General features: G+C 29.0%; 4 protein-coding genes across 4 annotated transcripts; all 4 read left to right on the plus strand.

Annotated features, from left to right (window-relative positions):
• Positions 1-534: 534 nt before the first annotated feature.
• MKS88_001646 (subtilisin propeptide-like protein) lies at positions 535-945 on the plus strand (the record flags this gene model as incomplete). The annotated part of the gene is made up of 1 exon (XM_067214592.1): positions 535-945. One exon carries the CDS (start codon positions 535-537, stop codon positions 943-945), a length of 411 nt encoding a protein of 136 aa, XP_067074534.1.
• Positions 946-2,864: 1,919 nt separating this feature from the next.
• MKS88_001647 (subtilisin-like ookinete protein SOPT) lies at positions 2,865-6,260 on the plus strand (the record flags this gene model as incomplete). Its single annotated transcript, XM_067214593.1, has 1 exon — positions 2,865-6,260. The coding sequence occupies one exon, from the start codon at positions 2,865-2,867 to the stop codon at positions 6,258-6,260; it is 3,396 nt and encodes a 1,131-aa protein (XP_067074535.1).
• A 2,823-nt stretch (positions 6,261-9,083) lies between these two features.
• On the plus strand, positions 9,084-10,922 carry MKS88_001648 (subtilisin-like protease 3; the record flags this gene model as incomplete). The annotated part of the gene is made up of 1 exon (XM_067214595.1): positions 9,084-10,922. One exon carries the CDS (start codon positions 9,084-9,086, stop codon positions 10,920-10,922), a length of 1,839 nt encoding a protein of 612 aa, XP_067074536.1.
• A 2,687-nt stretch (positions 10,923-13,609) lies between these two features.
• Positions 13,610-14,845, plus strand: MKS88_001649 (60S ribosomal protein L4; the record flags this gene model as incomplete). The annotated part of the gene is made up of 1 exon (XM_067214596.1): positions 13,610-14,845. One exon carries the CDS (start codon positions 13,610-13,612, stop codon positions 14,843-14,845), a length of 1,236 nt encoding a protein of 411 aa, XP_067074537.1.
• Positions 14,846-15,370: the final 525 nt, after the last annotated feature.

The following is a 15,370-nucleotide window of genomic DNA, read 5'->3' on the forward strand; positions in this document are numbered from 1 at the left end:
ACGTGAGAACGTTGTATTAGTCCCTTTTGATAGCTTTCCTTGTTATTTCGTTTGACTTATTGTACCATTTACGCCATAATTTTTTAATTCCCAAATTTTTAACTTCGTAAATTTTTAACTGCACAAATTTTCCTCCTTAAATTTATCTCTTACATCTTTTATCCTCATTATTACTGTTATTGTTATTTTTATTATTTATTTTTTTTTTTTTATTTATTTTTTTATTTATTTTTTTCTATAAAATTGTGCATTTTGAAAAACCGCGGATTTTAGCTTTATTAAAAAAAAAAAAAAATGGAATTCCATGTGGGTAACTCCTCCCAGTGTTATACTTCGAAATTTAAAATGAAAACTTTGATGCAATTTGAAACATTAAAAATATAACATTAACTTGTAAGAAAAAATTTCACGCACACATTTATTTATTTTCTATAACAAAAGAGCGTAGTTATAATAGCCTAGAAAGTATTACTTCTTAGCATGAATTCCTTTGTATATAATTTAGTTTTATTTTTTTTGAGTTTTGTTTTTTATATGAATTTTTCTGGGGGAGATTTAACACCTATTGAACCACCCAATAGTATATTTTCCACTGAACATCGAAGGTGGCAAAATGAAAGAAACAATAAAGATTGTAACAATGAGCTTCTGTTAAAAGTAATTAAAAACGAAATGAGTTATAAACAGTTACCTTCGAAAATTTTATTGATGACTTCTAAGATTTATAATATAAAAAGTCTCTTTGATGAATTTTCGAAGGATAAAAAAATTTCAAAAATTCTTCAGGAATGTGGAAGTTACACATATTTGAAAAATCTGAATACGGTCATATTTACAATTCATGAAAATGCGGACGAAACATACATGCCGAGCTTTTTACAACTCCTTATAAACAATGATGTGTGCATAGAGTTCGATCAGAGTGTGGAAGCTGTAGGTGAATAACAAGGAAGTACAAAGAGAAGGAAAAAAAGAAAAAAAAATAAGACAAATACAACTACGAGGTAAATATTAATTATATACCGTAAATTGAAGATAAGAGAAAATTACGTTCGCACGATTTTTATTATAAATAGCGGACCATACAAGTGAATAATTAAGAAGGGAAAGAGAAGCTTTTGCTGAATAACATTTTATTAAAATAATAAAATAAAAAAAGTCGTTTAAAGAATTTCAGGTTATTATTCTGTGGTAGTCATGCACTCATCAATAAGGCATATGGGGCCGATAATAGATTAACCCAGTCATTTAGAGTGGGAGAATATTTTCCTTATAACGCCTTATGTTGTGGGAACATATCATTAGATATACGCGCATATACATACATATATATGTATATATATACATACATTCACTTGTGCAAAATGTATGTTGCATGCCCTTCGTGGTTCATCGCGTTTTGAACAAATTATAAGCTGTTATAGTAACTCTTCATGTATATATATATACACATGTATGTGTGCCTTTTTAAATATGTTAAGAATAAAGCCATTTTTTTCTTCTATTTTTTAGGCAAAAAAAAAAAAAAATAATATAAAATAAAAAACTACTGCTACTACTGCAACTGTTAATTTTGCCCAGATTTTATTTTAAAACGAAACATTCCTTTTCCAGTAGATACAATGCATTTTCGTCAAATAAGTTTTTATATGGCAAACATTCACTGCTGTATAATGCGTAAAGTCGTTGTATTAGTAAACGCTATAATTTATTTCTCATTCGGTGGTTATATTTATTTCTTAAATTAAATGATAAATTGAAAAGTTATTCTTATTTTTTATTTTTTTTTTTTTTATGACTAAATATGGTACAAATGGAAAATAAGAAATTTTGGAATTGGAACTACAAAATGGGGGATGGACAAATTGCAATATTTGTCCATGCGCCTTTAACTGCTTCAACGGGCTGCCTATATGCCAGTGAACATATACGCATATATATATATATATATATATATATGATATGATATGATATGATATGATAAAAAGAAACATTAGCTGTTTTTCCAAATGTATATGGTGTCTTATGAAAAATTCAATTTAAATTTCTTCAAACGTATGATAAAGTTACCCGAATATTGTTGAAAGCGGCTGCATATTTTTTTGATGTCTACTTTTCCTTCTTTCGTAAAATTATCATTCTTTAACATTAATGGTCTCAAAAATTAAATCGTCAAATAGTAATTTTTATGGACCTAAGTAAATTAGCGTAAAAAAAGTGGAACTGTATTTTCGTCAAGAAGAATGAATTTTTTGCATAACGTTTAAATGAAAAACGTTTTGGGATATTTATAACTTCTTACTTTCTTGGCTACTTAGTTTCTTTGCTTATCTTTTTAGCTTCGTGTCTTGTTAGCTTCTTATCGTCTTATCATCTTATCCTCTTATCTTCTTGGCTATTTTTTTTTTTTTTTTTTTTTTTTGCAAATTTCTGTTCAGAAAATATGTACAAAAAAGAAAAAAAAAAAAAAAATAGCTGGCTAGACAACATTTCTTAGAAAAAACGTCTCCATTGAGGAGAACACTTCTGTTTTCAAAATGACGTAAAATTTGGACAATATCAATTAATAACTTACAAGTTGAGGTTATTTTTGATTTAAATGTACTTTGGTATATCGTTTCATTTTTGATCTTCCCGTGTATGTATCATTAAAGTAGGACAGGAAAAATATGACTGTTCATAATTTTTTTTTTTTTTTCCACCTTTTCTGCTAGGTTTATATTGAATTTTTTTTTATTATTTAAAGTATCATATATATTAATATAATAGGAGTATAACCTGTTAACATGCTATTTTCTTGTTAAGCTAATATACTTCAATTTTTAAAAACGCGGTACATACAATTTTTTCTTTTGTTCTTAAGAATGCCCCTACTAAATCAAAAACTGGTGTATGCAGTGGTTGTAATACTTTTTTATAATCTCGTTGCATTTCTACTTCTTAATGAGGCATTTCATTTTACATACAAAATATATGCGCAACAACATGTGAATCAAAGTGTTCGAAATGAATACTTGGGTGATACCCTTTCCAATAAGCTATACAATTACAGTGGTAGAAGTCTTTCTATCCCACGTTTTGTTCAAATAAAATTCAAAAATAATGAGGATAGAAAAGATAAGGAAAAGAAAAATGAAGAGTATCTAAGTGAGGACTACCCTATTGAAAGATGCGAATACGAGAACGGTAGCAAACAAGGAGATGAAAATATTTTTAGCAAATTTTACAGATCTATAAAAAGCTTTTTTGGAATTACGTCATCCAGTAAAAAACGATGCATGCATTATGAATATTTGAAACATTTCAACGAAAATATTTCCTATATGATGGAAAATCATGTATCAATTGAAAGCACGTCTGTCTGCTTAGTTGGCACAGGAATTGATATCAACGACAGCTTAATAAAGCACTTTTTGAAAAAACGTAGCAGCAGTGGCATTAGTAAGAATGATGGTAATTCGATCAACCGTTATAGCGACAATAATGGCTATGAATTTTCTTATGCCAAGTTCAACAGTGCAGAGAAGGAAGACACACCCTACTATGGTATTAACACTGAAAAGTGCAATACAAAAAATTATTCGAATTGTGAGTCGACAGACTTAGAGGATATAAATAATCATGGATCATATATTGCAAATACAATAATACAAGCAGATTTACTAAAAAAAAAAGGAGTATTTAAAAAGAATGTCGACATTGTGATATGTAAAGCGTTTGGTGAGAAGGGAAAAAATAATTCTCCTTTAGTACCACTTATTAAGTGCTTAGAATATTGTAAAATGAGAAGAGTTAAAATTATTCACATCAGTTACAATATATATGATGTAAATGATAAATTAATGGAAATTATGGAAGAGTTAAAAGAATTACAAATTATAGTAGTGGTTCCGTCACAACAGGTCTATAGTAAGAGTAAAAAGCAAAGAGAGGGGGAAAATCATCCAGATGAGCATACTATGGGATATTTATTCCCTTCTTCACTCTCCGATAAATTTGAAAATGTTTTTTCCATTGGATCATTACTGCACTACTGGGAAGGGAGAAGCAGCAGTGTAAGTAGTAATCTGTTAGGAATGATGAAATTATTGAATAGAGGTAATGAAAGAGAGTCGTATTACACAGAAAAAAATACGACTCTATTTAATTTTTTCTATAAAAAGGAGAGTATTATGGGAAAAGGCAGTCGAAATATGTCAGATGAATACAACTATGCATCATCATCTTTTGTAAATACATTGGTAACTATGCTAAATATCAACCCTCGATTGACAATGAAAAGGATAAAAAATATTTTAAAAAATTCTATTCTTAAAAAAAAAAAACTAAAGGGGTTATGCAAGTGGGGAGGGGTTCTTAATCTAGTGAAAGTGTTTAGCTATTCTTTAAAGGAGAGAAAAAAAATTTATAAATTATTTTACCAAGAATTAGATAATAAGAAAGATGAAAAGAAAACAGCTCACAATGATCAGGAGAATTTTCCACAAAACAGGATCTCCTCTGGAGAGAAACGCAATAACGATGAGCATTACCACCTTAAGAGGGATTATGACAAAGATGATGATTATGAGAACCCCTCCACTTACAATAATGATGTTATTTATGACAGCCCTACCATTGATAATAAGGGTATAATCTTTGTTGATTATGCAAAAAAAGAAGATCCCACAACACATGAAGAAGAGCAAAAAGATCAACTAAAAGGTGAGTACTATAGCGACAATGAGTTGTTGATAAGAAATGATAAAAATAGCATAGTTCGAAATTATTCTGAACATTCAGGTGAAAGTAGTGTAAATAAGGGGTACCAAGTGAGAGGCGACATACAAAATCAGTACTATATTCCATATTTGAACAAAATGAAGCACAAATTTAGGGACGAACAAGTTGAGCTGACGAATGTTCCTAGTAGTAGTAGTAGAATCATAAGCGACATGAGAGGCAGAAAATGCAAAGGCGATGCAGCATGTAACATGAATGAGGATATTAGCAATTCCACCAATGTAAGTTACCCGTTGGACAATGCCGAGAGAGGAGAAAACATGTCTAGTGAAACACATTCCAACCATTTTAATGTTTCTTTTATGCAGTTGCCATCATATAATGAGGATGAACTACCAAGATATAACGATCATTTACAGGGGTCTAATCACCCCACTCAGAGACGAATGCCCACTGGTAACAGTGTAAAGAGGTTTAAACAAAAGAAACATATATATAATACAGCGGAAGAAGAAGAACAGCAACAGCAAGAATTACAACTACAACAACAACTACAACAACAACAACAACAACAACAACAACAACTACAACAACCACTACTACAACTGCAACAGGACGACAGTTTGTTTTCCCCTCCGTCGACTATTTCACCTGTACACAACCTTGACTATTATGAAAATAAGGAAAAGGGGAATTCATTCTATAAGAATGAAATGGATGAAGATACAACTGATTATGATGTTAGTAATGATTGGGAAAAGAATTATAAAAGTAGAGGGGGGAAAAATTTTACCCATTTTTCTTTGCCATCTAAACAAATTAGCAAAAACTTTTTAGAAAAAGATCTTATAAAGGTAAAAGAGTATGATAAACCTAATAGTAAAATATATCATACAAATAGATTTGAACAAAGTACAGATAACTCATTATTATATCATGACGATGTAGATGATGTATATACGTCAACTGCGCCATATGACATGCATATAGGGGAGCAGCTGGATAAGATCAGGCGCAGACGGAGGAGCTTACTGATTGGTGAAGGAATAGATAACACCTCCAGAGACCTCTATGGGTTTCCCCCAAATGGGGAGGGTAAAAAAAGAGAAGGTAAAAAGAGGCGGATGGACAAGCGACACAGAAGTAAAGTACAGAAAAATAATTTGCAGAAGATGGGAAATAGGAAAAACGGCAAGATGAAACGTATGGAAGGAAATTTACAAAAGGGAAAAGGTAAAAGCGCAAGAAGGAGTAAAATCAGTAGATATAGAGAAAGAGGCAAAAGCGGAATAAGAGATAGACGAGGAAGAGGAGAACAGGAACTAAGTCAAAGATCAAAACGTTGGAGAAGGCCTTCTAACCGTACAATAGTTAATAGTAGGTTAGGTAGAAGGATAAGGAAGGAAAGTAAGTATATCCCAGATGACAATATTAAAATAAGATATAACACAGTGAACGAGAATATATATAAAAGAGAGAAGTCATCAGAGAGGTATTTTCCAAAGCCCAAACAAACAATGACACCAAGGAGGCGGTAGCACAGGGGCATATAAATGTATGCATATATATATATATATTATGGGCTAAAATAAAGGAAAAAGGGGCAAAGTTGCCCGAAGAACTACGAGAATTTTTCACTCCTCGGCAATTTGCAAAAAAAAAAAAAAAATAAACATATATATAATATATATATATATATATATATATATATATACTGATTGATAGGTAGACCCGTTTTAATTCCTCCAAATTTACGGTTCATTAAATCATCGAAGTATACTCATTTAAAACTCATTTTATTTTTTCTAAATTTAAGAGTAAATACGTAATTTTTTTTTTTTTTTTTGAATGTTTGGAACTCTGACGATACAGACTTTACTCTATTTTACTATAATTGAACTACACGTCGTAACAATTACACTTGGGGCACGGGAAAGTCTCCAAAAGGATTTTACGCATTTCTAATTAATCGATATAATAATTATGTTTTAAAATATGGGTGAGTAAATTACAAAGGTAAACTATATATGAAGTGTCGTTTACGTGACATGTTAATGCAAAGGTTGTTAATTTTTTTTTTTTTTTTCCGTTTCCTTTGTTTTGACTCCGTTGTGTAATAACTAATTAGTATACATATACGTACATATATATATATATATATAGTATGGCGTAAATGAAAAGAAAGTTCGCCTACACAGTAGCATCCAATTTCTAAGTGTTTAAATGACACTGTAAAAATGAGAGTTGATTTAGGTGCAAAACAGGTTATAGGGGTGTGTGCGTGCACACATATACGTATATATATATATAGGAACAGACTCGTTCATGACCGTTATGCATATATATCTTTGCACAAATCGAACGGCATACAGTTTATAAGATTGCGTTAAAAAATGGGTAAACGAGCTCTATTGATAATGATATGAGGAAAATGGTAAAATGAGATCAAAAACGTAACTGTACCCTTTTAAGAAGAGGTAATTCTCACCACTGGTTTGTTTATTCTACTTTATTCTATTATATTTTGTTTTATTTTGTTCTATTTTGCTTTATTTCTTTAATATGCAGGAATAAACCATTTTAATTCGTATTTTTATAATTCCTCGTTACTGTAACAGTAGCCTAAGGGAAATGCAATCGCATCCCCTGCCTGCTTCAAAAAAGAGAAATAAGAAAAATATTTTCTTTATTTTTTTTAATTACTTTATTTTATTTATTTATTTTATATATTTGTTTTACTTAATTGTTTTACTTAATTGTTTTACTTAATTGTTTTACTTAATTGTTTTACTTATTTGTTTTACTTATTTGTTTTCTTTATTTCTTTATTTTATTTATATGTCTTCTTTATTTCTTTATTTCTTTATTTTATTTATTTGTTTTCTCTATTTCTTTATTTCTTCATTTCTTTATCTCTTTATTTCCTTATTTCTTTATTTCCTTATTTCTTTATTTCCTTATTTCTTTATTTCCTTATTTCTTTATTTCTTCATTTCTTCATTTCTTTATCTCTTTATTTCCTTATTTCTTCATTTCTTTATCTCTTTATCTCTTTATTTCTTTATTTTATTTATTTGTTTTAATTTATTCTTTATAATTTTTTTATTCTTTTTAATGGCGATTGAGGGACATAAGCAATACGCATGGATTAAGCTGTAGCACTTTTAAAAAAAAGGCTGCAATGCACCTTCTTTTTTTTCTCTTTTCCTTTTTAAGGCGATCCACTGTTTAAAACTGGTGCTACTCATTCTTTTATTATATTTAATAAATGTCTCTTACACCTTTGTTTTATATTATCCATGGCAGTGTTTATGCAGTTGTAAGTTTTTTCTTTTTTTTTCTTCTTTATTGCAAAGAAATAATACTTAAAATGGTCGTAAAAATGGAGTGTAACAAGGTATATTTTTTTGCTCATATCAAGACTTTATTTTATTTTATTTTATTTTATTTTTTTTAATTAATATGAATATACAACTGTTATAAAGAGAGTTGGTAAATGTTTTTATTTTATTTTAACAGTTTGCACGTAGTTTTAAAGATGTATTTTATTATTATTATTATTTTTTATTATAATGTGTGATATATATATGTATGTATTTTTTTTTTTTGGTGTACTTAATAACATGGTTTTCGTAAAAATCTAAACGAGCTCCATTTTATGTTTTGTTCTCGAAATTTGAAGTATGACAAATTGTTTTTTCATTGTTTTGTTTTATTTTGCCATAATTTTCTGAATATTGCTTTGTTTTGATTTATTCTTTCATATTATGCCGTAATTTGCTTAATTTTGATTTCTTTCACTGTAGTTTGTTTATTTTTTTTTTTTTTAATGCGTTCATTTTGTTGTGCATTATGCAACTGTTAAGATTTGGTTGACTTCTTTTTGTCTTCTATTTTGTTTTTACGAAATAATTTAATTTTATTTTATTTTATTTTATTTTATTTTTTTGTTTTGTTTGTTTGTTTGTTTGTTTGTTTGTTTGTTTTTTTATGTGCATACAAAATGTAAGCTTTGTAAATATAAACACCTTGTGGGCATATAAGCATACATGTGTGTAAATGTGTTTGTAAGTATATGTACATGTTTGTACGTGTTTGCGCGTGTGCATATTTATTTGTATACATAAATACATAAACACATATATTTATATATATATATATATGTATATATTTGTGCGTGGGTGTAAGCATTCACGTATGATTGCGTTTAGCCATATAAAGACACGCGTATTGTTTTGAATTGCATCAGTTTTTGTATCACTTCTTCTTCTTTTGCTTGTTTGAGTGCACACTGGTATTTGCGTGCATACGTATGATGTTATCACCCCATTTTGTTCTTCTCCCCCTTCGCCCTTAAAACAATGTTATTTAGAACGTACTACTACACATTTTTTTATTTTCTTACTCATAGTATTGTAAATAATATATGTTTTAAGCATATAAGATATGTAAGGAAGTATGGTAACGTATTAAGTAGGAAAAAGGGGGGTGAAAATTATTCATGTAATTTTTTAAAAAAGGAATGCTATTGTTATAAGCACCGGTTTTTACAAGAAGAGAATAAAAGAGGTGCATTATATATAGAGGCTTATTCCAAAGAAGAAGGAAATATAGGAGGATATGCGGGAGAAAATATGGGAGAATATATAGGAGAAAATATGAGTGTACGACATATTAATATGAGAAACCATAATAAGGGTTATAAACATATGAACAAAGAGTTATTTGATAAATTAAAAAAAAAAAGATTAATTATAAATTTTAAAAAATATGATAATATTTTAAATAGCAGGAATTTTAAAAACCGATTTATAAACTTACTTTCATATTGTGGAAAGGTAAAAAAGTTAGACTACATAAATTTTTATTTATATAATTTTTTTGCTAACGTAAATGAAAGATTGTTAAACATATGTTTACTCTTGTTAAGTAGTCAAAGAATACAAGTAGAATTTGACTATAAAATACGCCTTACTGAAGAGAAAAATTTTACCATGAACGCATCGGGGCAGCACAATGTGAGCAATATGTCAACAGATTCCTCACTGTGTGTACATTGCGATCCTATGCATAGATTTTTCACGTTAAGTAACAAATTAGGGTTTAAGAAGCACATGAATAGGCTACGTAGAGGATATAAGAGTACGAATATTTTTGAGGGATATGATGAAACAAAAATAAAAGAAGGAATAGAATTATCCATTCCGTACGAAAAGCATGATGTGCATGTGTGTATTGTCGACACGGGTATTGATTACAACCACGTAGATTTAAAGAATAATATCATAGTAGTAAAGCAGTTCGAACGGAAAAATAATAAAAATTACGAGAAAAGTAAAGGTAACAATGAAGATAAAAATAAGGATAGGTATACGGACAGAAATGAGGACGCGGAAAAAGATAGTTACAATTATAGTGAGAAACATCCATCTAGTGAGTTGGACAATTCGATAGATGGTCACGGGCATGGAACGTTCATTGCTGGTATCATCGCAGGGAATAGTCCAAAAAATAATAATGGCATAAGGGGGATAAGCAAAAGAGCGAAGCTAATAATATGTAAGGCATTAAATAATAATAATGCTGGAAACATAAGTGATATATTAGAATGTTTCAATTTTTGTGCAAAAAAAAGAGCAAAAATTATTAATGCTAGTTTTGCAAGTACAAATAATTATCCATCTTTATATAAAGCATTAAAAGAGTTACAGGAAAAAAATGTTTTAGTTATATCTTCCTCAGGTAATTGTAATTCTCAAGATGATTCCAAAAACACATTTACAGAATGTAATCTTAATGTAAAAAAATTATATCCACCAGCTTATTCTGTACAGTTACATAATCTTATAGTTGTATCAAATATGATTCAAGAAAAAGACAGTCATATTTATTTATCTCCTGATTCTTGTTATAGTAATAATTATGTACATTTAGCTGCCCCAGGAAATAACATTATTTCAACTTTTCCTTCTAATAAATATGCAATAAGTAGTGGATCATCTTTTTCTGCTGCTGTTATTACAGGTTTAGCGTCCATAATATTTTCAATTAACTCAAAATTAACGAATGAACAAGTCATACAAATATTTAGAAGTTCGATTGTCCAAGCAAAATCGCTTCAGGATAAAGTCAAGTGGGGTGGTTATCTAAATGTCTATAACCTTGTCAAATATGCCATAGAGCACTCCACGCATAGTTAAGCCGCACATGCAGACACGTTGGATGGCCTTACGCATTACACACATGCATATAAATAAGTACATATACGTATTTATGTATATATGTATATGTACCCGAGTCAGACGAGCAACTGTTCTTTATATTTATGTAAGTATAATAATATTCTTTTGAAGAATATTATTGGTATTTTTTTTTGTTCTTTCGTGAATTGCCCTTAATGAACACTTTGCATAGCTGTGATAGTCTAAGGACCTGGTCCGTCATAGTACATACATACATATATACATTCACACTTACACACGCACAAACGATGTAGTATGGCGATGCTAACCTGTCCATAATCTTTTTAATTTATTTTGTTTTTGATTTGTTTGACAACTAATTGTTAGCCCATCATTTGTTAGTCTCTCATTTGTTAGCCTCTCATTTGTTATCCGCGTATCTGTTAGCGATGTATTTGTTGGGGAGTCGTTTGCCTATTGTTTACGTGTTCGTGTTTACATATTTCATGCTTTTAAAAAAAACTTATCTTTTTTATATCTTTTTTTATCTTTCCCATCTTTCTCACCTTTCTTAACTTTTTTGGAATAATTTTATTTGTTTAATTAAAAACGTAGAAATATACCGTGTGATGCACTTTATTGTAAAAGGAAAAAGAAGGAGAACAACGTTTACATGCTCTGCACACTGGAAAGGAGCGGTAAGCATACAATAATGTATGACAACCTTTTTTACAAAATAAAGCAAACGTATGCGTTCAGTTGGCAGCGCTCGCTGCGTATACATATGTACTTTCGTATTTACGCATTTACGTATTTATTCATGTATTCATGTACGTATGTATGTACATTTGTATTTACATATATACTCAAACACTCACAAGGATATACTTGGAAAGTATGATCAAATCATGCCCTCTATATTAACATAGTATTCTTCGTTTATTTACTGTTTTATTTACAATAAAAAACCCTTAATGTGGTACACCATTGTATTAACATGTTCACGTTATCACATGTGCGACGAGCAGTCAAGGAAAAAAAAATTTTATTTATATTTACATGAACTGTTTAAAAAAATATCTTCTTTCACAATATGCTAATGCGTAAACGTAAGCACACATAAACATGCATATGTACATACATACATTCGTACATACATACGTACATGCAAACATATGCATATACAAATAAATACATTTATATATATGTACACATAAGTTGCGTATTTAGGGTTTACTTCACCTACTGCCTTATTACCATTGACCAAAATCGATATACAGAAGAAAAATAATTAAAGCCAAAATGTGCTATTATACAAATATATGGTATATATATACCTTTATAATTATTTTTATACATATGTATGCAATATACATTTATATATTTTTATCCAATAACACTCAGTGAGCAAATGCATCGATATAACATAGAACTTCTTCCCTTACAGTGAAATAGGAAAAACAAAATTTTTACGTGTAGAAGAAAAAATGCCTTTTAATCCCCTTAAGCAGCTAAAGAAAAAAAAAATATAATAATATGTACAAAAAAAAAATAAAATCAAAAAATTTATAGCACCAATTTTAGCGTATTAATATTTATTCGAAAAAGAAAAAAAAATATGCAATTTGTGTATGCAAGCTATATTTATATATATATATTTATACATATATATTTATACATATATATTTATATTTCAATTTATATTTAAATTTATATATACATTTTTTGAATCAGGATAGCGAAATGCTAAGGGATATATATATATATATATATATACGTAGAATAAAAATAACATAAAAGTAGAGAAGAAAAAAAAAAAAGATTTTGTTTTAAAATTCATGAGATAATCCATATATATACCAATTTTTTTAAAATAAGAAAAAATTGGCTTGGGTAGGAATTTTTTTTTTTTTTTTTTTTTTTGCAAAATTTATGGAAAAAAAGGAATAAGTAATTCTTATTTAATATTTGTGAAACTTATATAAATATATAATAATAAAGTTTAAGCCCGGCGAAAGATATCAAGGTAACGCTATATATTAAATTATTTTTCCGAACACAAAAGTAGAGCTTAAAAGCTTAAAAAGTTCGTACATGTATACTTATACGTATATGTACATGTTTATGTATGTGTATATATTTGCGTATTATGCATAAGTATGTAGATACTTATTTAAATATACGTGTTTTATTTTGCAGATTTTATATTACATCTGTTAAATGTAAGCTAAGGCTTAAAAAATTTCACCTTGTTTATACATATTTTGCAGTTGATGAATTATACAACTAATTGTAATAAGAGAGAAAAAAGTAAAAAGGGACAATTTTTTTTTTTTTTTTTTGTTTGTTTGTTTGATTGATTGATTATTTACCAGCCGAAACGTTGTCCATTCTGTTAATTGTTATGCATTGTATTACATTTGAAAAATAAGCGGTATTAATTACATTTTTCTCTTTAAAAATAATCTATGTACGTTAATGTAAATAATGATATTATACAAGGGCATGATATGCGAGAGAACATGTATGCACATATGTGTATATGTGTATATATATACATATATATATATATGTATGTAACATATGATAGTAGTTTAACATACGTGTTAATATTTTTTTTTTTTTTTTTTTTTTTTGCAGTTTCTCTTGACTTTTTTTTTTTCCCTCCCACTTTTTTTACATAATTAACAAAAAGAGAGCTATAAATGGCAACTGTGAGACCTGTCGCGAATGTGTATGGTACGAGTGGAAATAAAGTTGTTGGAGAGGTAGAAATACCAGTAGTTTTTCAAACGCCAATAAGAAATGATTTGATACAGGAGGTGTTTAAAAACGTATCAAAAAATAGAAGGCACCCATATGCTGTAAAATTGGATGCAGGCTATGAAACATCAGCTGAGTCGTGGGGAACAGGTAGAGCAGTAGCAAGAATACCAAGAGTTCCAGGAGGAGGCACACATAGAGCAGGGCAAGGTGCTTTTGGAAACATGTGTAGAGGTGGTGGTATGTTTAACCCAACGAAGATATGGAGAAGATGGGGTAGGAAAGTTAATTTAAAGGAAAAAAGGTATGCTGTGTGTTCCTCTATTGCAGCTAGTGGTGTGACGTCTTTAGTTTTTGCTAGAGGTCATCGTATATCGAATATTAAAGAAGTTCCACTAGTAGTTAGCAATGATATTGAATCCATTAGTAAGACAAAAGAAGCTGTGAAATTTTTAGTTAGTCTTGGATTAAAGGATGAAATTAATAGATTAATTAAGTCTAAAAAAATAAGAGCAGGAAAAGGAAAAATGAGAAATAGAAAATATAAAATTAGAAATGGTCCACTTATTATTTTTGATAGGGATGCAGGTGTTAAGAAAGCTTTTAGAAATATCCCAGGGGTAGACTTATGTCGAGTAACCAAACTAAATTTATTGAAATTAGCTCCAGGAGGATCCATAGGTAGGTTATGTATATGGAGTGAAAACGCATTTAAGAAATTAGATGTTATATATGGAAAGAAATATGCTAAAAGAATTACGAAGAAAAATTATGTGTTACCTAAGTCTATTGTACATAATCCTGACATATATAGAATTATTAATAGTGAGTTAGTACAAGCAAGTTTGTTAGCTAAGAAGAGACCATGCAAAAAGAGATTACAAAATAAAAACTCCTTGACAAACTTTGCTGTAAGATGTAGACTTAACCCTGCTTATAAATTACTACGATCATTGGCCATTAAGAGAATGAAAAAGAGTATTGCAGAGAAGTTGAAGAACAAAAAAGAAAAGAGAGTTAAAAATAAGATAGAGAAGAAAGAACTCCAAAAAATTAATCATGCTTACTATAACGGAATAGCAAAATCGGTTAAGAGAAAGAAAAAGAAGGAAGAGAAAAAGGCAAAGTCAAGGAAGAATGAAAACAAAGCTGTTATAACCACTGCAGCGGATGAATAATAGGGGAAAAAAGAAAAAGAAAAAAGGAAAATAATTATGCCGCTGTGCATATTGATTACATGTCTCGCACTTTCGTACTATTTCGCTTTCACATATATATATATATATATATATATATATATATATATGCATGTACATATGTAATGGCATATTCCCTTTTGAAAACAGAATTGTTTCCTTTTTACTAGTGTTAGTAATTGCATTCCATTTTTATTACTACCATAGTTATTTTTTCATTTTTTCATTTTTTCTTAATTTCATTGTGTCATCATTTCATCATTTCATCATTTCATCTTTTCATCATTTCTTTTTTTTTTTTTTTTATGCATTCTGTGCATACTTTTTTGCCGCACGCTGTACAATATTAAAAATCTTAACAGAAAATATGCATATGTATATGTATATAACAAATAAAATGAAAATACTTGTTGAAATGTGCATATGACGAAAAATAAATATATGAGCTCCTTTGAGGAAGCACGTATTATTATGATGTTCTGATGAAACTCGTCAATTTGAGTTAGC

Source organism: Plasmodium brasilianum, chromosome 6 (genome assembly GCF_023973825.1).
Source record: "Plasmodium brasilianum strain Bolivian I chromosome 6, whole genome shotgun sequence".
Classification (NCBI taxonomy): Eukaryota; Apicomplexa; class Aconoidasida; order Haemosporida; family Plasmodiidae; genus Plasmodium; species Plasmodium brasilianum.